This window comes from Natrix helvetica (genome assembly GCF_964273705.1).
Source record: "Natrix helvetica genome assembly, chromosome: 2".
NCBI classification, from domain to species: Eukaryota; Metazoa; Chordata; class Lepidosauria; order Squamata; family Natricidae; genus Natrix; species Natrix helvetica.
The window spans coordinates 100,449,631-100,474,659 of record NC_138552.1 but is presented as its reverse complement, the minus strand read 5'-3'; the positions used below and the strand labels follow the sequence as shown (position 1 = coordinate 100,474,659).

Below are 25,029 nucleotides of genomic sequence, written 5' to 3'. Positions count from 1 at the left end.
TAATCCATTATTTGGTTTGGGAGATCAAGGCGGCACAACCACAACCCTAGGAGGTAGGCAGACGGAGAGTGGCTGAATGTGTGCTAGAACCTGGCTTTCCTCTCCCTCTTAACTTGTACACACAAAGGCTTTAATCTTCACCCCCAAGTTTCTGCATATTGGTCTACAGTTGTAGCTGAAAGGGGAGACTGTAAAGCAAAACGTGGGAAAGAATTAAAGTTATGCTACCTTCCTCTTTTCACCTCTGAAATATTGGGTGAAATGCGGAGGGGGCTTATTCTCCCGCCGTTTATGTCCGATGTGACCAGTAGATGGCAACAACGAGCAAGTGTACCAAGAATCATGTTTGCTGACATCTTGTGGTCATAAGGAGTTTTGCAGTCAGATACAGTAGTTATCAGCGGGGGCAGGCAATTATTCATAATAGAAAAAACAACGTTAAAGTTTTATAATGTGATCCACGCAATTAATTCACCTTAAGCCTTTTTTTTTTACTCTGAGGCGGCGTAGGAATGTGTCTGACGCAGCTCTCAAACTGCTGCATTATGCTAAAGCGAGTTGGCAAGCGCTCTGCAAACGGCTATGGAAACCTCGTTCACTATCCCCCCCCCCCCCAAATGCGATCCCACAGAGAAACTTGAAATCTTCCTCTAGAAACCGAATTTATCACTCTTTCTTCCCCCCCTCCCATTTTGATGGAGATCCTTTCGGTCCGGACGTTGGGTGCCTCCATTGAAACGATGCCAATGAGCGTGATCAGACGAACTTTCCTTCCCACGAACCCGGGAACGTCCTGTTTTCCAAAATGGGATTCGGAGAACTGTGGAAGGTGGATCCCCGGGATCTGCTTCTGCAGATCCAGATGGTCCTCCGTAGGGATGTTGTTGGGAGAGGAGCGCCGCGATCCGCTGCAGGTTTTACTGTCAACCTAAGGCAAGTAAGAGGTACAAATTGAAAATAAAAAAGCGCCTCGCAACAACCAGGCAGAAGAACGGGGACTTAGGTGAGTATCTTTATTTCCCATGGGAAGCATTGCGATAGTTTCCCTGTTGGTTTTGCACGTCTGCAAAAGGTATGAAAAGGCGCCTGTAGATCTTAAAAAGAGAGAGACTCCTTATTCGGTTTACTTTTGGTCTCCAATTCTGCGATGCAATGGGGCATTTACAGCTGGGAATGAACGGACAAACGAGCCAAAAAATTACAAATCAAAGGAGAAAACGTAGCGTTAACTCTTCTATGCTAAAAATACCAATTTAACGTTGCAGCTCCACCTCTCACATAAGGGAGAAGGGAAAAACTTGGGGCCTATTTTAGCACTAGCGGCTTCAGCTATTTCCCCCTTTCTTTGCATTTCTAAACTTTTGTTTATCTGCTTGTAGCAAAAGCTTTTACAATAGCGTGCAGTTGAAAGCTTCTGTCAGTTCTAAGCTATTGTTTTAAAGCTTCTTCAGTATTATTGAAAGAGAAAAGCAGAGGCGACTTTTTTTTTTAAAGGCAAAGATTATTCAGACCAATCGATTTACCTTTCAAGGGAAAACCTTACAAACCTCGATAAAATATTAGTGCTAATAGTACCCTTAACAATTCTGGGAGAGAGATTCCATAAGTGTCTTTTAGAAATTATGCATTTCTTGTGTGTTCTTTGCTTTAAAAAAGCAAATTGCAAACGCCTCAAATCGGTTTCTACAAGTATGCAAATTTTTCAATGCAAATAAATGTGAACTTGCATAGATTTATTATGCAGCATTATTGTATCTACTCTATAGAACAACGCATATTGTTTCTGTTCTAAATCTGCCTCAAAGATTTACAATAATTATTGGATACATTATTTTCTGCAGAAGACGAAATTTCTCAGCTATATTCCAAATGTGAAATCTTATTCTATCCTATTTTATATTTTCATAAAATAAAGAGCATTGATGGCAATTAAACGTAGGTGTGTACTCAGTTTATTTTTTATTTTTGTATAATGTGACCTTACTCACTGTGTTGCTATTTCAAAGGTTTCCTACTATAGGTAGTCCTCGACTTACAACCATTTCATTTAGTGACCGTTCAAAGTTACAATGGAACTGAAAAAAAGATCATTTTTAACATGACCGTTGCAGCATCTCCATGGTCACATCATCCAAATTCAGTTGCTTGGCAACTGGCTCATATTTATGATGGTTACAGTGCCCTTGGGTCATTTGATCACTTTTTGCGACCATCTAACAAATAAAGTCAGTGGGGAGCCAGTTTCACTTAACAACCCTGTTATTAACTTAAGAACTTCAGTGATTCACTTATCAAATGGGGCAAGAAAAGTCCTAAAATGGGGCAAAATTCACCTAACAATTGTTTTGCTTAGAACAGAAATGTTAGGCTCAATTAGAATAGAATGGAATAGAGAATAGAATAGAAGAATAGAATAGAATAGAATAGAATAGAATAACAGAACAGAACAGAATTCTTTATTGACCAAGTGTGATTGGACACACAAGGAATTTGTCTTTGGTACATATGCTCTCAGTGTACTTAAAGAAAAATAAAACCGAATACATTCATCAAGAATCATAAGATACAACACTTAGTGATACCTAGTTATTTGCGGGATCGTATCCTGCCCCATACATCCCTGCGACCAACCCGCTCTCACAGAGAGGGACTCCTCCGGGTGCCGTCCACTAGGCAGTGCCAGAGGGCGGCGCCCAGGAGCAGGGCCTTCTCTGTGATGGGCCCAGCCCTCTGGAACGACCTCCCCCCAGACATTAGGACAACGACTGATCTCCGCTCCTTCCGCACGAAACTCAAGACCCACCTGTTCCAACTAGCCAGCCTGGCTTAATTAGAACTCTCTAACCTCCCTGGCAATTTTAAACTGTAAATTTAAATTTTTTGGGTATTTTAACTGTTTTAATTGTTGTAATTTTACTGTTATTTATTTTAACTTTGTGGCTTTTATTTCTACTTGAATTGTTAAATGTTGATGTATTTACCTCCTCCATGCCACACGCCTATATATTTGATTGTACGTCGCCCCGAGTCCCTTCGCGGAGAGGGCGCAACTGATAAATCGAATAAATAAATAAATAAATAATAAATAAGTTACTAATAAGCAATCAAATCATACTAGGAAACAAATAAAACAAAATAAATTGTAAGATACAAGCAACATAGTTATAGTTGTAAGTGGGAAGACATAGATACTAGGAAGGATGAGAATAATAATAATAATAATACAGTATTTGTGGTCATAAAATGAGGACTGCCTGTATATGTTGAATCAAAACACCAATCATATCGAGCCAGCAATATCCATATCATCTTTGTTACAGATGAATGGAAATACAATGTAGAACACTAGTTCCCAACTCATGACTGGTAGTCCACTAGTGCTGTACTGGTAAATAGATTAGATTAAATTTTAAATTATTGCAATCTCATGGGCTTGTCCTCCGAATAGTCTAGAGATTTGGCAGTCTCAAAAGCTTTGGGCTTTTAATTTGTTTTTTTTTAAATAAAATTTTTATTTTCAAACAAACACAAACACACAAAACATATAACATAAAAACCTTTTCAACTGCATACGGTGTGTCGATTGGTTACAAGGTCTTTCTGCGCCCTTTCCATGGTCATCACTTGAGCTTTATCAAAAATCACATATTGTCAATCAAATATCTTTTATACATTATTATTATACTTCATTTGTTTGATTATCACTATTGTTTCTCCATTTTAAACAAGGTATTCTAAATATGTATCCATTTATATTATAATGATTCATTATATCATCTTCAATATATCCAATAATAAAGAATTTTTTGTATCCTATTCTAAGTCATTCTATTATTTTAGCGTTGATAACATTCTCTAATAATTTTCAATTCCATGTTTTTTCTATTATTAGTATCATCAATCTAATATACATGTATACAAATTGTTATAATTGTTAAACATCCATTAAGCATAGCTATTATTACATCCTTTTTATATGAAGCATATTAAATTTGAAGTAAATTTATATTATGGCATTTCATTACATTATCCTGAAATCATCCAATGATATTACATCTTTATATTCTATTCTATATAGAATTATTTATCTTTTATAAAAAGGTTTTTACAACATCATCTCCATCATCCTCACTTACAGTTTGTATAAAATTTCATATTATCAATCTAGTATACATAAATGCTTTATTATCATTATTGATCATTTATTTGACTATAGCTATTATTACTTTGTCTTATACATAGTACTCAAAATTTAACTACATTTAACTAAATTTTATTGTGACATTTCATTTCATCATCCTGTATCCTTCCAGAAATAGTGCAGTCCAATATCTCTTGCCATTTGTAGAATCTGTATTCTAAGTGTTTTCTTGATAAGTCTTATGTGGACTTCTGTTGGCAACTTGTTATTCATTGCATATCTTATAAAGATTCGAAACCCTCTATCTGTTCCTTTCATCAGCTTGACTTTTGTTGTCGCTGATGCTTCTGCCGAAATTACTCTCATTGTTTCTGCCAAATTTTCTCCCCTTTCTTCATCTATATTTTGACATCTGAGATAGAGTTCCAGTTCATCAATCTCTCCTTTCCGTATTTCACACTTATCATTTCCCTCCACTGTTGGTAACGTAGAAAAGCAGACGCAGACAGGAGTAAGTTTGTGATGGGAAGGCACCCACTTCGAGTATCTCTCCAGTGCTCCCTTTTATTGTCAAGCTTCTCGGAATAGCAAAAGCTCATTAGAAATAAAATCCACTTGGCAAATACTGATTGGTTTACAAATACATGCTCTCCTCGTGAACAATTCATGATATAGATACGCGACTCTCTACTAGTTAATATTCTGCTGCATGGAATGTGAAGTCTATGTGTAAATTCCATCGTACCTTCTTGTAAGCAAAGGATTAAGAGGAAGAAATGTGGACTTTGATTGATCCTGCAGTGTGGTTTGCCAGCTACCGAGTAACCAATTAACTCCACATCCACTCTCAATTTGCTGTCAGTATCAACAATTTCTTATGAGTTTCATATGTCTCTCTGGTTTTTTGAACTCTGTCCTCAAATTTCATCGTTGTTTTATAAGTATTCTCAACTCTTCCCTCCGTACTTTCTGTATTTTGATCTATAATTTCAAGTCTCTTTTCAATTCTCTCTGTGATTATTAAGACTTTTTGAATTTCTAGCATAATTCTTTGCAATGTTAGTCCCTTTTCTTCTTCATATTGGGCCATTTTTCCAGGTTATAGACACTGCCACTAAAACATCCAAGGCTTTTGCTAGGTTTCAAACAAATTCAGTAAAGTTTTTCAGGCCAAAGCTTTCTCTTTTCTTCAAAGAAACACCTGTATAAACAAGATGTTTTCCACTGACCCTTTCAGTAAACAAAGCCAATAGCTTTGTATTATCAGATGTTGCCAAGCCTCTAGCCTCTAGATACAGTGTTACATCCTTTCCCTCAGTTTTTGCCTCTCTTTCTAATCTCCGAACTCCGGAAGAGAAGAAAAAAAATGTTTAAAGATTACGATCCGGCGAGCCTTGCAAGGAAAGAAACTTTTAATCCACAAATACAAAAAATGGAAAAGTATAGAGGAAGAAGGGGAAAAAAAATACCAGTCCAGTTTAAAAGTAAGAGGCATTTGTAAAAAGTCCATCCATAGAAAACAAACAAAATTAAAGTGAAAAAGATGACACGATAGTTTTAAACCAGGGTTAATTCGCCACTTGCTTTCTTCTGTCTTTAATTTTATTTTAACTCTAAGTCTTTTGGGTTTTCTCTACTCTAATAATAAAGATTTTTCTCACCATTTTGACACACTGTCTCTCCTGTTTTACTTCCGTTTCAGGGGACTGTCCCAACCTTCTGCAGCCATTTTGGCTGCTTCTCTTGTAGCCGGCAAAAAGAGCTTTCTCCTGGATCGATCAGGGACTTTGCAATGTCCCTGAGATCAGCAGGACATGCTCTTCTCTATCACCGATCCTTCAGAACAGTTTAGATCCAAAAAGGACCATCCAGCAACAGAGATATCGACAGCAATCCTGGAGCCCCAAGATTGCATGTCGTGTCATTGCGACGTCAAGCCCCACCTTTCCCAAATAATTTGTATTTTATGTCGGAGTCCTGGGGATCCCATGTGGAGAGGAACACACGTGCTGTAGTACCGACACCCAGTTTGCTAATTCTTGGTTTATGCAGCTCTCAAATGTTTTTGATGGGGATGTGATCATTCAGATACATCAGGAAGACTAGGACTTGCTTTCTAGCACATATGCCAAGAAGAACGTGCTTCTGAACTGTATTTTTTTTCATTTAGCAGGTGCATTAATTCTAAGGAATCCCTGATTGAGGAAGCTACAGAAATACAAGATCAAGGATCGATTCAGGTTTGGTGGCATTCCCCCCCCCCCCACCAGTGATGACAACGGAGAAGAACAAGGATTTCTATGGAAAATACAAGTGGACCACTTGTTGGGCATGTTAAGGATTCCTGAGTCCCCAAACATGAAGGTTTTGTGTACCTGATCATAAGGCATGAGAAAAATTATGAAGAAAAGATATTGGGCATCTTCCTTGTGCTTTATGGCTTTCTTTTTTCTCCTGATCACTTTCCAGGTACCAAAGATACTTGGGGTGGAGCTGGGAATATATTCAGAAATGCCCCAAAGAGAGAAAGGAATAGCTATGTAACGTAAAATTGTAGGAGAGATAATGGGGACACTGATACATCAACTTTGCAGTTCAGCCTAGTGATAGGGGTTTAATTATATGCTCAATGTTTTCAAATCTCTGTTCTTTTCTATTGCTGGGTTTTCAGCAATAGATAATACAGATAGTCCTTGATTTATAACCATTTATTTAGTGGCTGTTTGAAAGCACTGAAAAAAGTGACTTATGACCATTTTTCACGCTTAAGACTTGCAATGTCCCCATGGTCATATGATCAAAATTTGGATGCTTGGCAACTGGTTCATATTTATGATGCTTGCAGTGTCTCGGGGTCATGTCATCACCTTTTGTGACCTTGTGACACGCAAAGTCAATTGGGGAGCCAGATTCACTTAACAACCATGTTACTTACTTAACAACTGCACTGACAGTTGTCTAACAACTGTGGCAAGAAAGTCATAAAATGGTGCAAAGTGACAGTTGTTTACTTAACAGCTGTCTCGCTTAGCAACAGAATATGTTGGACTCAATTATGGTCGTAAGTCAAGGAATACCTGTATGCACAAACAGTAAAAAATACAGGGCAAATCATTTTCTTTGAGCAAAACACATCCTCATTCTCATTATTCTGGTTCTGCTATCATGAATTATTCAAACTAGTAATGTCACAGCTTGGTTCCTCTGGCAAAGCTGTGAGCTAATGCAATTAAAAAGGAGAAGCCAGATCAGAGGTAACTCTGTCATGGGTCAGAATTCCTCCTCAGGCAGTGGCCCCCAACCAGAGGTGTGTTCCTACCAGTTCAGCTGAACCAGTAATGGTATGCTGGCCTGGGTTGCAGAACTGGCAGCGACCCAGGCTAGCCACGCCCCCGAACTGGTTTCCTGGTGTCTGCCGTCGCCATCTTTTTTAGAGTTCTGCGCATGTGCAGAACAATTTCTGTTGAACTGCGCAAGCGAACTGGCAGTAATGCTGGCTGAAACCCACCCCTGCAACTAACATTTTGGGCACTAGGGACTGGTTCTGTGGAGAGTGGTTTTTCTGCGGACCAGAGCAGGCGTGGTTTCGTATGCTGCCTACATCCCGTGGATGGGGCTTTGCTTGTTTGCGCAGCCCAGTTTCTGGCATGCCATGGACCAGTGCTGGGACAGGGGTTTGGGACCCCTGTCCAAATTAGGTCCTGTGGAAAACTGTACATTTTTTCATGTGACGTGGCATAATTAAAGTTATGATCTGCTGTTTGTAGGCTTGAATCCAGATGAGATGGGGATAGCAGACTTCCTAGCTTCTGTGTTAGTATCTTCAGTCCTCTAGAAATGTTACACCAAGGATGTGGAATCTGAAGAACAGGATAGGACAGTGATGACTAACCTTTTTGTCCTCGTGTGCTGAAATCACGAGTGTGACAGCGTGCATGCCCATACCCATAATGCAATGCACCCCGTCCCCCTAGCGCATGCACGGACAGCCCCCGTGCTCCCCTGCACATTTGCGCTACCTCTACATTCCTCCCATTCATGCATGCACGATCCCCTGACCCCTGTGCATGCACACAGCTGGCTGGCAGGAGGCGCACGCACATTCACAGCGCAGCTGAGCTGGGCGATGGCTTGCGTGACCTCAGAGAGTTGGCACACGTGCCATAGGTTTGCCATCATGGGGATAGGGCATGGGATATAAACAAGGAAAATTCCTAAAAACTAGAAGGCTACAAGCACCTTAGATGTTTTTGAATAAAACTGTTTTCTGTAAGTTTGGTTACTTGGTTATTTATTTTATAGTGTATGTATAGCTTGCCCCGCACAAAAAAAATTATAAATGAAACAAAAGAATAATTTAAAAAAATACCAAAAAAACTTAGTAGTAATAAGAAATCAGCTCTCTCCCAGTGGCAGCAACATTTTGGTAGAGTTCAATAGAAAGTTTGATTAAATAAAATTATCTTTTAAAGATTTTCTGGAAACCATGAGGAAGGGAGCTTTACAGACTAGATATGACTAATAGCCTGATATGACTAATATATGAACAGAGTAAGTTAACAGTCCAGAAATAATATGCTTATCATAACCTCACTGAGTACATGTTAGAAGAAAGTGTATGTGTATTGGAGGAGGGGGTTGCACCTTCTGAGTTAATGATAACGCCCTGTGACTGCCTGGTCTGGTCCCTGCAGTCTTGTTGGCAAAATTTCAGAAGTGGTTTGCCATTGTCTGCTTCCTAGGGTTGAGAGAGAGAGGGACTGGCCCAAGATCACCTAAGGCAGAACCAGGATTCACAATCTCCCAGTTTCTAGCCTGGTATCTTAATCACTCCAGCAAACTCTCTGTGATGGGCTCAACCCTCTGGAATGACCCCCCCCCCATATTAGAACCACCACGGATCTCCGCTCCTTCCGCAAGAAACTCAAGACCCACCTGTTCCAATTAGCTGGCCTGGCCCATTTATAGTCCTATTCCTTATCCTCCTGGCAGTTATTTTTAATTTTGGGGTAGATTTTGGGGTAGATTTTAATGTTGTTTCTAATTTTATTATTACTGTACAGTTTGTATATCGCCTCCTCTATGTATATGTATATATATGGTGTTTTAACTCTGACTGTACACCGCCCCGAGTCCCTTCGGGGAGAGGGAGCGGTTTATAAATCTAAATAAAGTAAAGTAAACTAGCATTCGTTAGAAAGTCGAAGCCCGTTTAAAATCAATATCAGTGCATACTCTCCTAAAGAATAAATGCCTTATTTCTTAAGCCTTTGATCATTCTTAATTTTTCTTTGCTTTCAAAAGGTGGTTGTGGAACTGGGCAAGTCTGAACAGTTGACCTCAAAAAATTCAGTTTCACAAAACGATGCTTTCAGAGAAGATGAGTTCCAGAAATACCCTCCCCTGTTTTTCAAAAAACCAAAACGTGACTACAGTGCAGGAAAAAAACTGCAGAGAGGCACATATCCCGTTTTGCTCTGGTGGTCTCCACTCACGGGAGAATCTGGACGGCAGGCTCAGTGTGGCGAGGATGTTTGCTTCTTTACCATCAACAGGACTTACCAACACAATCCTATCACTAAAGCCTTTCTTTTTTACGGTAAGGGACTGGCTAAAGTTTTGGAAAGGTTATTGAGTAATCTCTTGCTCCCCCTTTTCTTGTGTAATTTACATATTTATTTGGGCATGCAGAAAAAAAGTGGAACGAACTGGGAATATGGTGATTTAAATTACAGGTAGCCCTTGACTTATGATTATAATTAGGACAGGATTTCTGGTCATAAGTCATTGTGGTGATAAGAGGAAGGACCAATGTGGCTAGACCTGACATTTTTTGCATGTAGTTCTAAAGTGCAAAGCCATTCTTCTGCGTGTGTGGAGGGTTGCTTTTTTGCCAGAAATTAATTTTAAAATGCCAGAAACGTGCATGAAACATAAATCATGGTCACGTGATTGTGGGACACTGCAACCAGTCATAAATGCGAGCTAGCCGCCAAGTGCCCGAAAAAGGATCACGTGATCTTAGGAGTTTGCACCACATTTTACTATGGCCAGAAGTGCTTTATGGGCAAAGGAAGATGGTGGGCACCATCAGTTCCAAGGCCATCTTAATTTCAACTGGTCATTAAGCAACTATTTTAAGTCAAGAACTACCCTTACAGATACGTCCTCTCTCCTATTTCTTATTCCCCATCCTGAATAATCAACATTTCATGGCCACTGAGCATGCTGTATCCTGATTGGGTAATTTCCAGATTTCTTCCTCTTAGTTTTTTCCCCCAAAATGGATTTTTGTTCTACTTCAAATCTTTCATTCTGATGTAATTTCCAATTTTCTAAAAAACAGTAATATCTTGACAATAAGCGGCTTTGAAACCCATCAAATTTGGTACTCAACCCATTTAGATGTGAAAATTTCATCCCAGTACTCATTGTTTGTTTGGTACTTGACTCTCAAGCTAGAATTTGTCAACGTTGGCTGCCTTGTGATTCGCTACATTATTTCTTACAGGAAAATGTGTTTGGTACTCATTGTTTTTGGAACTCATTGTGCCTCCTGGAACCAATTAACAATGAGTACCAAGGTACCACTGTATTAGTATGAATATTACAATTGGAGAATATCTGCATTCTCCTAGGCGCTGCTTGGAGTGTCCAAGCACGGGTTAACGTCAGCTTGCTGCCCAAGGACTGAGTTCGAATTCTTGTAGCTCCGCCTCTTGCTCCCCTCAGAGGCTCAGTTTTAAAAACTCAGTCACCCTACAGGACGCAATTTGGGGAGATCCAGTCCTTGAGCAGCAGACTGGACCCTCTGGTTAGTGTAGTTGCTCCCTTTAAGTAAAATTTTTAAGTTTAGTTAGCTCCTAGATAGAGGTTTGTTACTTTTTTAGTATTTCTTGCATTTTCTTGTATTTGCGACTTTGCCGTTTAAATTTCGCGCGCGAGCCAGGCTGCCTGGAGCGCGACTCGCTTCTCGCAGCGACGAGAGCGATCGCACCGGAGGGGGTTCGTTTGGCGGCTGCCGACGAACAACTGGGGAGCAGGTAGGAGGCTAGGACCCCAAAGGACAGCATTAGGCTGTAGCCTTTCCCCCCGGTGCCGCTCCAGGCGCGAAAACGCGAACGGCGGCCATTTTTTTTCCCAAAAATTTTGGCGCTTTTTTTTTGCCGGGGCTTTTAGCCTCATCGCGTTGCCTGCGCTCTCTGCAGATCGCCGCAGTAGGGGTTGAAGAGGACCATCGCAGGGTCTCCTGACTGGGTCTCTTCCCTCCAGACCTACAAAGCGGCCGCAGGGGTTCTTTTGGTCATCTAGACCATTCACCCTTGCCTTCTTCAGTGCGGATCTGCTGGCTTCCAGCCTCATCTCAGCCGGAGCCATTTTCCAGCCACCACTTGCCTGCAGCACGAGGTTCCCAGCGATGCAAGCCTCAGATTCTCCAGCACCTCAGCCATCGGGAAGGATTCCCAACGCTATGGAGAAGCAAGTGGATCAGCAGGCTGGCCCACCAGCAGCTAAACGCAGCAGGACCAACCCTGCTGCTAAAGGTGAAGGGGTGGAATGCCTAGCTAAGGGGAAGGCTCCTAAAGCCAAGCAGCCTTCTAAGGCTGAAGAGAGATTAGCTGCTAGGAGGCAGAGGGTCCTGGAAAAACAATTCCAGAAGGCCCAATCTGCCCAGCAGGCCCTTCCCCCAGCTCCTACTCCTGGGGAGGAAGGGATTCCTGTTCCATCTACCTCCAGGCAGGGGATTCCTCCCTCCCTTCCAGGGGAAAGGGAGGAATTTGATTTTCCCCTAATCCTTCCAGGATGGGTTCCTTCATCTATGACCACCTCTATGGGTTCCCCAGGCCATTCCCTGGCAGCAGATTCCCTTGATGAGGCAGACTCCCTGGCAGAGGAGGGTTCCTTCATCTATTCAGTAACTGGGCCAGATACCCCTCAGGCCCACGATCTTCCTTTGCCCAAAAGCATGCAGGAGGTGGTGGCAGACACCATCTCTCGGGGTATCACTGATGGGATGATGCAGCTGGCATCTAAGCTTCCCTTTGCCTCTGCTAATCCCAGTAAGGGAAAACCGGCTAGGGCACAGGGACCTCCAGCTAGGGAGGCCTCACCTGCCCCCTCGGGCATCAGTGAGGTTTCTGATTCAGAGGAGGTGGAGCGTGATGCTCCAGACCTCTCTGAGGATGAAAATCCCACACCAGAACCTCCCCCCTCTCTGGGTCTTTTCAACTCTTCCATGTTTCGGGCTATCCTGACTAAGGCCCGGGCTGCAGGACCCCAGATGGGCCTTCCAGCCCCTAGGCCCAAACCTGCCTCGGATCAGGCTTCCATGGAGACCATCGGTCCCCAGGACCCAGGGGCAGGGCTTTTCAACGAAGTTTCCCCCCCCTTAGACTTGGTTCCAGCCCCTCAGCTGTTCCTCGACATTATCCAGCACCAATGGACCCAGCCTGGTTCCTTGGCAAACCCCAGTGGGAACGACAAGAGGTTATATACCATGGAAGAGCCTCTGGAGGAGCTCCTAAAGCTCCCCCAGGTTGATGACCCTATTATGTCCCTTACCTCCAATTTGGCTCTACCTGCTGAATTACTGGAGGGGCTCAAGGCAGAGGACAAAAGGGCTGAATCGTCGTCTATCAAGACGCATATGGCCACTGCTTGGGCCATGAGAGCAACTTCTGCCTCTTCCTACTTCGGAAGGGCAGCTCTCTTCTGGCTCCGCAAACTATTGTCCGGCCTACCGGCTGGGGACACTAAAATGAGACAGAACGTGAATAAGATCATAGCAGCCATAGAATACTCTGCTGATGCCTCACTTAGTGCCACCAAGTTTTCCTCCAGGGCATTAGCCGCCAATGTGACCTCACGTCGCCTACTGTGGCTTCGCCACTGGCAGGCAGATGTCAAGGCAAAGTGGAAGCTGGCTTCCGCCCCCTTTAAGGGTGGGAAACTTTTTGGGGAGGCTTTGAATTCCTTTCTGATTGAATCCAAGGATAAACGCAAGGTACTCCCAGCCATGACCAAGAAACCTGAACGCAAGGGCCAGCCCTTTCGGAGGGGTTCCTTTCGGAGTTCCGAGCCCTCCACCTCCTCAGGTGGTTCTGGCCGCCCCTTTTCCCAGTCACAGGAACGTTCCCAGGACAGACCTTTCTGCAGGGATAGAAATAGACAACAGGGCTTCCGTAAACCTTCCCGAGGGGGGTTCTCCAACCGCCCCTTCCGGAAATCCAAGTGACAGTCACAGGGAACCTCCCATAGGCGGCCGTCTCCAACTCTATGCCGCCCAGTGGGAGGAGACCACGACGGACGTGTGGATCCTCAACACTATCCGTCACGGCCTGACCCTGGACTTCCTTTCCCCCCCTCCAAGATCCCGGGTTCGCTGCCCCACTCCCAGGTCACCTCACAAGCTCCAGCTAATGAGGGCGGAGATAGACCACCTCTTAGAGATAGTGGCCATAGAAAGGGTACCCGAGGGTCAGGAGGGCACAGGCTTCTATTCCATCCTGTTCCTAGTCCCCAAGCCATCGGGAGGGGTGCGGGCAATATTGGACCTCAAGCGACTCAACAAGCATCTAGAATACAAGCGCTTCAAGATGCAGTCCCTGCAGACCATCCTGGGTTGCATCAGACAGAGAGACCTCTTGACTTCGATAGACCTGAAGGAGGCGTACCTGCACGTTCCGATTCACCCGGCACATCGCAGGTTCCTGAGGTTCCAGTTTGCCAACCAGCATTTCCAGTACAGAGCCCTTCCCTTCGGACTCTCGTCAGCCCCACGCACCTTCACCAAGCTGCTGGCCGCCATCGCAGCTCACCTGCGCTCAATTCCAGTGAGGCTGGAGTGTTACCTGGACGACATCCTGATCCACTCATCATCCAGGGATCAGGCGCAGGAAGACCTCAACACCACCATTCAGGTCTTGCAACAGCACGGCTTCTCGGTCAACCTGGCCAAGAGCCATCTCAACCCGACCCACAGGATCCAGCATCTCGGCACCATCATTGACTCGGAGTCCTGCAAGGTCTTCCTCACACAAGAGAGAGTGGACAGCATCAGATCTCTCGTGCGGAAGATCCGGTCCACCAGGTCAGCAACGGTAGTTTCCCTCTCTCAACTGCTAGGGAAGCTGGTGTCCTGCATTTTGGTGGTCCCGTGGGCACGCCTCCACGCGAGGGACCTCCAGTGGTTCCTGCTGCCCCTCCAGAGACGCATGGCCAGCAACTCCAAGAGGGTGATACGTCTCCCTCCCAAGGTAATTCGTTCCCTCCGGTGGTGGCAGTCGGATGCTCTCCTGAAGGGCTCCTACTTCAAGGAGCCGGAGCGCCTGGTCATCACGACAGATGCCAGCCTCTTCGGGTGGGGGGCGCACCTTCAGAACCAGGTGATCCAAGGCAGATGGTCGCCAGCGGAGCTCGCCCACAATATAAACTGGCTAGAGCTCCGGGCTGCCAGACTGGCCCTGCGGCATTTCCTCCAGCTGGTCAGGGACAAGGATGTGCTGATCCTGACCGACAACATCGCCACGAAAGCGTACATCAATCATCAGGGCGGCACACGATCCCTTGCTCTGATGACGGAGGCGGAGTCCCTGGGTCGGTGGGCGGAACGACACCTCAGGTCCCTGCGGGCGGACCACATCTCGGGGGAGGACAACGCGACTGCAGACTGGCTCAGCAGATCCACCATCCAGAACGCGGAGTGGCGCCTTCACCCAGAACTGTTTCATCAGCTGTCTCTGCGATTCGGCCTTCCAGTCGTCGACCTCTTCGCGTCTCCGGCCAACGCCCAGCTACCCAGGTACTTCACGAGGTTCCAGTGCCCAGGGGCGGAAGGCACGGACGCTCTTCGCTCTCCCTGGCCTCCGGGCCTGCTGTACGCCTTCCCGCCCCTGCCGCTAATCCCACAGGTCATCGGGAAGATCCTGACAGAGGGAGCGGAGATACTGCTGGTGGCTCCTCACTGGCCGAGGAGATCCTGGTTCGCCGACCTGGTCAGTCTCTCAGTGTCTCGTCCCTGGCGCATTCCTCAGGACCGCATATCCCTCAGCCAAGGGGCCATCCATCACCCGGAACCCCAGTGGCTGAAACTTGCCGTGTGGCACTTGAAGGGGAGATCCTGAGGCTCAGCGCATATTCGGATAAGGTGATCCGCACCATCCAGGCATCCAAACGTCCATCAACGATCAGAATTTATGAAGCTACCTGGTCGGCCTTCTCTCGCTGGTGCCTTCAACACCAGATCTCTGCCACTTCTGCCACCGTTCCCCAAGTTCTGGACTTTTTGCAGGACGGTCTTGACAGGGGTCTGGCACCCAACACTCTCAAACGCCAGACTGCCGCCTTGGCCTCCATCCTGTCTACTGAGTCGCACCTGTCCCTCAGCAAACACCCGCAGGTGCGCAATTTCCTCAAAGGAGCCACCAATCTGGCTCCTCCTACCATCCACAGGTATCCTACCTGGGACTTGTCCGTGGTGCTACGTTCTCTGTCCGGGCCACCATTTGAACCGCTTCGGACAGTTGGACTACGCCACCTGACCCTCAAGACGACATTCCTCATTGCCATCACTTCGGCACGCCGGATCTCTGAACTGGCGGCATTGTCAGTCAGAGAGGACCTTTGCGTCATCCACTCCGACAGAGTGATATTACGTCTGGACCCGGCATTCGTACCTAAAATCAACAGCGTTTTCCACCGCTCGCAGGAAGTGATCCTCCCGGACTTTTGTCCGCATCCCAAGCACTCCAGGGAACGTGAGTGGCATAAGCTGGACGTCCGCCGTGCCCTGCGGATCTACATGAAAAGAACAGCTCCTTTCCGCAAGTCGGAGGCCCTCTTTGTGTCATTTCAACCTGCCACCATGGGCAAAAAGGTCACCTCCACTACAGTAGGGCACTGGATAAGGGCGTGTATCCAGCTGGCCTATGAACATCAGGGCAGGCCGCCGCCTCCTCGCATCACTGCACACTCGACAAGAAGTGCTGCTACATCGGCGGCATGGGCCACCCAGGCATCCATTGAAGACATCTGCCGGGCTGCTACGTGGTCAGGCCCGTCACCGTTTGTCAAGCACTATAGACTGGACACCTTTGCCTTGGCTGAGGCAGCCTTTGGGAGAAGAATTCTGCAGAGGGTTGTGGCTAGCCCCGCGCCCGTGAACAGTTCTTCCCTCCCTGGGGGATCATAGCTTTGGCATGTCCCGTGCTTGGACACTCCAAGCAGCGCCTAGGAGAATGACAGTTGGCTTACCTGAATGGTCTTTCTCTAGGCGCTGCGGGAGTGTCCAACCCCACCCTATCAGGGGTCGCGGGGTAGTTTTTTGATTGGATTGGACTATTACATTGACAGTTCCTTTGGACACTCCTTCGTTTTTTTAAACTGAGCCTCTGAGGGGTGCAAGAGGCGGAGCTACAAGAATTCAAACTCAGTCCTTGGGCAGCAAGCTGATGTTAACCCGTGCTTGGACACTCCCGCAGCGCCTAGAGAAAGACCATTCAGGTAAGCCAACGGTCATTATTGGCGATGACCACATTACCTTGAAATAATGACTATTTATATTATTGAAGAAAGTGCAACTAAGTCCATTGAATTTAATTAAAAGGGATTTGTTATTTTTTTCAACATCTAGGTACTGATTTCAGCATACGCAGCTTACCTCTGCCCCGTGCACATTACCATGACTGGGCTCTTTTTCATGAGGAGTCCCCCAAGAACAACTACAAGCTTTTCCATCCTCCTGCCATCACTTTGTTCAACCACACAGCCACTTTCAGCCGCCACTCACATCTACCGCTTACCACCCAGTACCTTGAAAGTATTGAGGCCTTGAGGTCCCTGAAGTACACAGTTTCTTTGCAAAAAAAGAACAGCTTACGGAAGAGCCTTGCTCCTCTGGTCTATGTACAATCTGATTGTGACCCTCCCTCTGACAGAGACAACTACGTTAAGGAGCTGATGGCTCACATTGACATTGATTCCTACGGGGCTTGTTTGCATAATAGAGACCTTCCAGACCATCTCCGAAATCCATCCGCCATGGACAGCGATAGTTTTTACAAAATACTCGCTCAGTATAAATTCGTCCTGGCTTTTGAGAATTCCGTCTGTGAAGATTATATCACTGAAAAACTCTGGAGGCCGCTGAAGCTGGGAGTCGTGCCTGTTTATTATGGCTCTCCCACTATCCAAGACTGGCTTCCAAGCAACAAGAGTGCCGTTCTCGTCACAGATTTTCCACACCCGAAGGACTTGGCTCAGCATATCAAAGCGTTGGATGCGGATGACAAGGAATATGTGGCCTACCTTGAATGGAAGTTGAAAGGTGGCATTTCCAACAGGCAATTGCTTGCTGTTATCAACGAACGCACATGGGGAGTGCAGGATATCATGAAAGACAACTACATAGATGCCTTTGAGTGCATGGTGTGCACCAGGGTATGGGAAAATATCAGGAGACAAGCAAAGGTAAGTATAAATATGTCTCTCCATAGGGATATGTCGTCATTAAGTCAACTGCTTTCTTTTGATCCTCAAGCAGAATCAGTGTAGCAGAGGCAAATAATTCTGCAGAATTACAGAGTTCCTACAGAAATAAGATGTGGCTTCAAGAGAGGTCCATGAGTCATTCTGTGATCCATAAATGTTGAAAGAAGTTAGTGCACATTGACTTCAATAGCACTATAGCAATAGTACTTAGATTTACAGTATATACTGCTTCATGGTGCTTTACAGCCCTCTCTAAGCGGTTTACAGAGTCAGCATATTGCCCCCAACAATCTGGGTCTTCATTTTACCCACCTCGGAAGAATGGAAGCCTTGAGCCTGGTGAAATTTGAATTGCCAAATTGCAGGCAGCTGCAGTCAGCAGAAGCAGCCTGCAGTACTGCACTCTAACCACTGCGCCACTGCAACTTCATCTTACTTTCAGGTCCATTATTTTCTCTGCTCTCCCATCTTCTTGGATGTACACTGAAGGATAAAATGTCCCTTCTTGTTCATATTTCTAGCGCACATTTAAGTTACCTTTATACATTCTAGACCAGGGGTGTCAAACTGGATTTCAAACTGGATTTCAACATCAGTGTTGTGTTTGACCTCGGGAGGTGGGGTGGGGGTGGCCAGATATACGTCACTTGTGTCATGGGTGCCTGTGGTGGCCCGAGAGCTCTGCCAGCAAAAATGGGCTGTTTCCAGGGTGGCCCGGTGGGTCAGATCTAAGCATCCCACGAGCCGGAGACGGTCCACGAGCCTTGAGTTTGACACCTCTGTTCTAGATAATTCCTCTGGTGACATATACCAACAATACGTCATTTTATAAAAATTATCCCTAAGATGATAACTTAATATATATTTTAATCCCTTCAGCTACATGTTTTTCCATTGTTCCATTGGTATATTGTAACCAAAATTTTTAATCCACTTAATCATGCATTTTTTTCCACGTGGTCTTCTGTTTCAAATTTCAATAAAAGTGTACATTTTAGCAATATTCATCATTCGTACACAGTTCTATTTCAAGCTCAGATTTAGATAGTCCAAAACCAAAAATTATTTGTCTACTTTAAATCATTCTAATGATTTGTATGTTAAAAAAAACTATTGACAAATATATCCAACTGCCATCAGATCTTCTCTTGATTTTATTTTATATTCTCCTTGATAAAATTCTAATAACTCACAATAAGTTTGCCATTTGTGTTTACTTAGCATTTTTATCTATAAAATGCTTCTTGTACTGAAAGCCGCAGAGATTTTTTTGGGCACAGCCGCAGTTTGTATCTATTCCATATTCTCAATATGATTTTTAAAATCTACATTAACCTTAGTTTTATTGTACCATAAACATCCATGCCATCTGAATTTCTAGTCATGTTCTAACTTCAAACGTCTTCTATTTATCAGTAACACCACTCTTTCATCCAAATTAAACAAACTGCAAAATATACTTTCAAATCAGGTAAACCCTCTTCTCTTTCTTATAATCCTTTATATTTAACTCATGTATTTTTTTCTTGCCACCTAAATTTAGATATATCCTGCCATTATTTAAGAAGTGCATTAGTTGTCAAATCAGGTATTGTCTGAAGCAAAAATAACATTCCAGCCAAGAAATTAATCTTAATCACAGAAATTCTTCCAGCAATGACAATTGTATTCTCTCATTTTAACGTATCTTTTTAAAACTTCATTCCGTGTGTTAATATAATTACTTTGAAATAACGTACAATTCATATTTGTCACAGTAACATCTAAGTATTTTACCATCTCAATCTTAAAATCCATATTATCCCTTAATTCTGTCCCTGCATTTTCATATTTTTATTAATATCTTCATCTTCTGTTTATTAATCTTAAAGCCTGTTATTGCATCAGATTCTTTTAATGTACTCATTAATATTCAATTCCCTTTAAAGGATCCTTCAAAACCAGCTCCAAGTCATTTTCTCCCACAACCCTTTTGTCTTGTTTTATATCTCTATTTCGTATTTCAAGAACCAAAATAAACAGAAGAGGGGGACACAAGGGCAGTCCTATCTTGTTCCTTTTTGTATTTCACACGGATCTGCTGTTTTTTCATTATCAATAATTTGTGCTTTCAGTGAAGTATAAATAGATTTTACCCATTTTATTCTTTTCCGCATTCAGTGAAATGTAACTTCTGAAGATATGATGTCCCCAATTAAACAAGCCCTTGGATAAATAGCAGGTCCAATTATTGCCAGAACATTGATTTCGAAACAGAGATGCAGAGAATTTAAAAGGACACAATTTGAACTGGGTCACTATAGGTAAAGGTTTCCCTGTTCAATCAGGACCAGTTCTAGGGTGCAGTGTTAATCTCGTTTTCTTGGCCGAAGGAATCAGCGCTGTTGGAAGACATTTTCCATGGTCATGCGGCCAGCATGGCTATATGCCAAAGGTGCATGGAAAGCTGTTACCTTCCCATCGAAGTGGTACTTATTAACCTACTTGTATTTGCATGCTTTCAAACTGCTAGGTGGGCAGGAATGGGAGTAAAGAACGGGAGTTCACCCCGTTGTGTGGTGCTTGGGTCTTGAACCCGGGTTGTCAGATTTCCAGCTGACAAGCTCAGCGTTTTAATCATTGAGCCATTGTGCCCCCTCACTAGGTCACTAAGCTGCCTACATCACTTTGTAGAATTGCCTACATGTAATTCCATCTCAATCCTCTTTGTTGGATTCTGAGTCTGGTCTTAGCACTTAAACTGAATATTGGGATGATCTGATTTGAAGAAACGTTTATACCTAAATAAAGTATAACTATGTTGTAAAGTTTAAACTTTACTGTTCTCTTTTCTGATGTAAGGTTGGTTTTTAATTAAGCATATATAGCAAATCTCTACAGAACATGATCAAAAGTATAAATTCAACTCACTTCTGCAGTTCAGTCATTTTGAGAATGTTGGAATCTTTTAATGGAATCCATCAATTCCCTCATTTCTTTTGAGTATTTTCATTCTGGCTTTTATGGAGTCTTCACTTAGGGAGAAATTATTTCTTTCGACACTATTTTTTTCTAAAATAATATTATTGTTCTAAAATGTCTATGAATTCTGTTACTGAGTTTTTAAAAAGTTAAAAATGGTGAATTCTTTTTCAGTGGCGTGACTAATTGCCATCAACATAATTTAGATTTAAATTTAATCTTTTAAAGTTGCATGAATCTGTACCTCTTATTCTCTAGCACTGAACTCAACCTGTGTGTCTTTGTAATATATTAGTATTTAGCAAGTTGGAACCAAACTGTATTCTGCCTGAACACACAAAAACCATGCTGTCAGAATCGGTAGAACAAAACTCCGGCAATTTGCTTTTTTTCATATAATTTTATTAAGGATTTTAATTACAATAGTGCAATCTAATACAAACTAAAAGAAAAAGAATAAAAAGAAAGAGGGACGGGTGCAAAAGAGAAGGAAAAAAATAATAAAAAGAAAGAAAAATGAAAAGTAAAAATATAGTGAAGAAATATAGAAAAGAAATATATAAAAAAGTGACTTTCAACCTTCATCACAACATGCCTAAACAATTTTTGTAGCTCTTCACCTCCTCTTAGTTTTATAACCAAGAATACCTTCATCCCCTATCTGGCGATTTGTAAGTGTGTGTCCTTGGAGTTTGTAAGGGATAAAAAGGAAAATGAACATTGGAAAAAAAAACATTTTGGAAGTTATATTTCAGGGATGTAACAAGTGCTTTAAACCTCTGTAAGAATTAAAGTACTCATTTTGCCAATTTATCACACACCATCACTATCACCCAAGGAGGGACGTGTTGGCTCAGTGGCTAAGACTCTGAGCTTGTTGATCAGAAAGATGGGCAGTTTGGCAGTTTGAATCCCTAGCACCACATAACGGAGTGAGCGCCTGTTACTTGTCCCAGCTTCTGCCAATCTAGCAGTTCGAAAACAGGTAAAAATGCAAGTAGAAAAATAGGGACCACCTTTGGTGGGAAGGTAACAGCATTCCATGTGCCTTCGGTGTTTAGTCATGCCAGCCACATGACCACGGAGATGTCTTCGGACAGTGTTGGCTCTTCGGCTTTGAAACAGAGATGAGCACCGCCCTCTAGAGTCAGGAACGACTAGCACATATGTGCAAAGGGAACCTTTACATTTACCTTTTACCACCATCCAAAGTGCAAAAAGAAATGGAAAAATATTGACTGAGGGCTATTGGTGAAGTGCTGGAAGTACATACCTCAGAGTACCATCCCTGATTTGGAAGTATTCTTATTCTTTCTCTCCCTCTCATCTTACAAAACAAAATAAACCAGAAAGTGGGCAAGGTGCCATTGCCAATGGATCTCAAAATTAACATAGATGCAAAGCAAATATCAAGATGAGAGCTTACAACAATGATCCTTTGTATCCATGTAAATTTTGAGATTTATTGGCAATGGCACCTTGCCCTGTTTTTGGTTTGTTTTGTTTTGTAAGATGAGAGGGAGAGAAAGAATAAGACTGTCTTCGCCCAACCCTCAAACCTACCCATCCATGCTCTTGGCAAACATCTTTCTCAGGGTTTTTTTTTTTTTTGCTTTTTGTTTTGGTGATATCAAGGCACCCTTGACTCCAGACAATTCCAGGACAATCCCTGAAGTTTTCTTGGATGTGGTTTACCATTGCCTCCTTCCTAAGGTTGAAAGGATGTGACTGGCCCAAGGCCATCCAGCTGGCTTTGTGCTTAAGATAGGATAGGTCTCCCATGCCTTAACCACTACATCAGGGTGGCTTTCTTGTCTTGTTTATTCATTATTTTTTAATGTAAGATATTATCAGTTGGTTCATTTGTCCATTAGACACTGAAGCTAAATTCTATATTGTGGTAGGTCTAGAACAGTGGTCACTGACTGGTGGTCCATGAACCACTAGTGGGCTGTGAGAAAATTTTGGTGGTCCACAGAAAAATTATTTGCATTTTTTATATTGCACTAAATCAGGGGTCCTCAAACTATGGCCCTTGGGCCGGATACATGCAATGAATGTTTGTGTTGCTGCAGAGAGTCTCCCCCTTCTGGGTCTTTTTGTGCGAGTCAGAGGGGGGCAGAAATTCTGACTTGGGGTGTGCTTCAGCCTCCTAGTGCGGGGCTTTTGCGAAGCCGTATTTCAACGGGCCTTGTTCCAGTGGGACTTCATCATGGCGTGGAACTGGCTGGCCATCTCAGCCCGCTGAGCCTCCAGGTGTCGGTACCTGGCCTTGCACTCCCGCAGGTCTTCCTTCTGCTTGGAAAGCCTATGCTCATAGTCCTCAGTGCTTCTATTGAGCCTCCTTCTCAGTCAGATCCAATTTGAACTGAGCCAGCTGATTTGCCAACTCTTTCTCATGGTGACTGCTTAGCTCCAACAATTGCTTCCTGTTGGGGCCCCAAGGAGCCTGAGCTGGCAGGCGAGGAGTGGCTGGGAGGGGAGGGGCGAATAGAGACCCGCAAGGCGTCCCTTGACATGACATTGAGTTGGCCACACCCACCCTGTCACATGACCACCTAGCCACGCCTACCCAGTCATTAGGCAGATCATATTAGTGGTCCGCGGGATTTAAAATTATGAATTTAGTGGTCCCTGAGGTCCAAAAGATTGTTGACTCCTGGCTTAGAAGACCAAAGTATTTGAAATGGGAGAACACCAACCTTCACCTCTTAAACCCTACAACAAATCAACACAGATTGTGTTTTTATCTTTTTATCAGGGAATGCCACCAAGAAGATGGAAGGCAAAAGCAAACCATCTGAGCTGCCCCAGTCCTCAAGCATTTGCCTTTTCTCCTCCCTCTATGCAGAGAACTGTTCTCCAGGACATGTGGAGATCAAGCTTTGAACAATCTAAGAGAGAAGCTCATGCACTGCAGCAGCTGGTACAAAGGAATATCAATTTCACATACCTGGAATTTTGGTCTATGGTTTGGAGCCGTTTACCTTGAGTTTGTATCTATTGCTTGCCCGTGTATTATTGAGGTTGAAGCTTAAGTAGTCATTGAGAGATAAGACGTTGTAGCAGACAATTTTGTGTACTATGCTTAGATGTGAGTTGTAAAAGTGCTGGCACCATTATACAGAGAATGGGGATCCCTTGGGTGCAAATGCTTTGGCACTATTAAAAGGAGATAAGCTTCCATACCCGAAAAGTGTCTTTCTGTCAATCACATTCCTGCTGACTGTACATTTTGTCCACAAACAAGCAGCTACTCGCTCGCACGGAAAGGCAGAGTACCTGCTACTGGTCACTCATTGGAAAGCCCTCAGAGAAGGAGTGGGGGGTGGTAGTGGTGCATTTTTGCTGCATCTCTCTATATTGCCAACTTTCTCAACATCAGCAGTTTTAGTTAAAACTTGGCAGCTTGAAATTCCCTGACATAGAGTTTGGATGTAAAATGCATTAGCGTTTGGCGCTCGTATGCTGACATAAAAATAAATATCCTAAATATCCTGGTTTGTCCATCACCCACTTTTAAAACCAGGAACATTAAAAGCTATGTCACAAAAAGAAGTGCCACAGTCCAAAACATTAGGAATACCTCCCCATTACTTTCTCCAAGCATCAGCAACTTTACAGTGCTACTGCATTTACAATGTATTGCAATGCCATCCTACTTAATTCACCAAGATCTGTTCCTAGTCAAGTCTATGCAGGATTTCAGGATTCCCCGTGTCAACACAAGACATTCAGTAATTGCTTGTTAATTGAAAGAGTTCCTACTGTCTTACCATAGTAGCTTCGATCTTCAGCAACAGAGAAGGTGACACTGTTCATTTCTGTCCTTAAAGTGGCCTGCTGGATTTCCTTAGTTCCAAAATACCTTCTCTCTTTAACTTCTTTGGTTAATAAGATGGATTTGTCCCTTAGCCATGGTGGTGCAGTGGTTGGAATGCAGTATTGCAGGCTAATTCTGCCAACTGCCAGCAGTTCGATCCTGACTGGCTCAAAGCTGACTCAGCCTTCCATCCTTCCGAGGTGGGTAAAATGAGGATTCAAATTGTTGGGGGCAATATACTGACACTGTAAACTGCTTAGAGTGGGATATAATAAAGCAGTATGAAACGGTATATAAGTCTAAGTACTTTTACTGCTGGCCCTGCAATTTTGATTTCTGCAATGGAGATTCTGCTATGGTCTTCAAAATTGTCCATTGTTGGGTGCTGAATAGCAAGATATCTGAAATTATATACAAGAAATTCCAGCGTAAATGTTACAAGAGTTCCTTTAAGTTTGGTTTGTTTAAAGTTAAATTCTGATTCAGTTTCAATGGTAATAGATATCCCATTGGAAGATCTGAAATAACCATAAGATACAAAACGTAATAGAGAAAATCTATTTACATGGTCACTAATAATCACCACTGACTTGATGGAAAATTAAATTTCACCAGT

At 43.5% G+C, this 25,029-nt stretch overlaps 1 protein-coding gene across 2 annotated transcripts; it reads left to right on the top strand.

The window, feature by feature from the left end:
• The first annotated feature begins 851 nt into the window (after window positions 1–851).
• Window positions 852–25,029, top strand: FUT10 (fucosyltransferase 10). 2 transcript variants are annotated; one of them, XM_081944958.1, is made up of 5 exons: window positions 852–1,003; window positions 6,312–6,610; window positions 9,446–9,740; window positions 16,773–17,608; window positions 23,352–25,029. In XM_081944958.1, the coding sequence occupies exons 2-5, from the start codon at window positions 6,530–6,532 to the stop codon at window positions 23,580–23,582; spliced, it is 1,443 nt and encodes a 480-aa protein (XP_081801084.1). In that variant the 5' UTR covers window positions 852–1,003; window positions 6,312–6,529; the 3' UTR covers window positions 23,583–25,029. The 2 variants fall into 2 exon arrangements, with proteins under 2 accessions (XP_081801084.1, XP_081801085.1); XM_081944959.1 differs by having other exon boundaries at window positions 931–1,003; window positions 6,315–6,610.

What these genes read in the sequence shown, in the direction of transcription:
- FUT10 (XM_081944958.1), top strand. Translation starts at nt 6,530, where the DNA reads ATGAGAAAAATTATGAAGAAAAGATATTGGGCATCTTCCTTGTGCTTT. An exon ending in TTCTCCTGATCACTTTCCAG is followed by an intron (nt 6,611 to 9,445) that starts GTACCAAAGATA and finishes TGCTTTCAAAAG; the next exon opens with GTGGTTGTGGAACTGGGCAA. An exon ending in TAAAGCCTTTCTTTTTTACG is followed by an intron (nt 9,741 to 16,772) that starts GTAAGGGACTGG and finishes TTCAACATCTAG; the next exon opens with GTACTGATTTCAGCATACGC.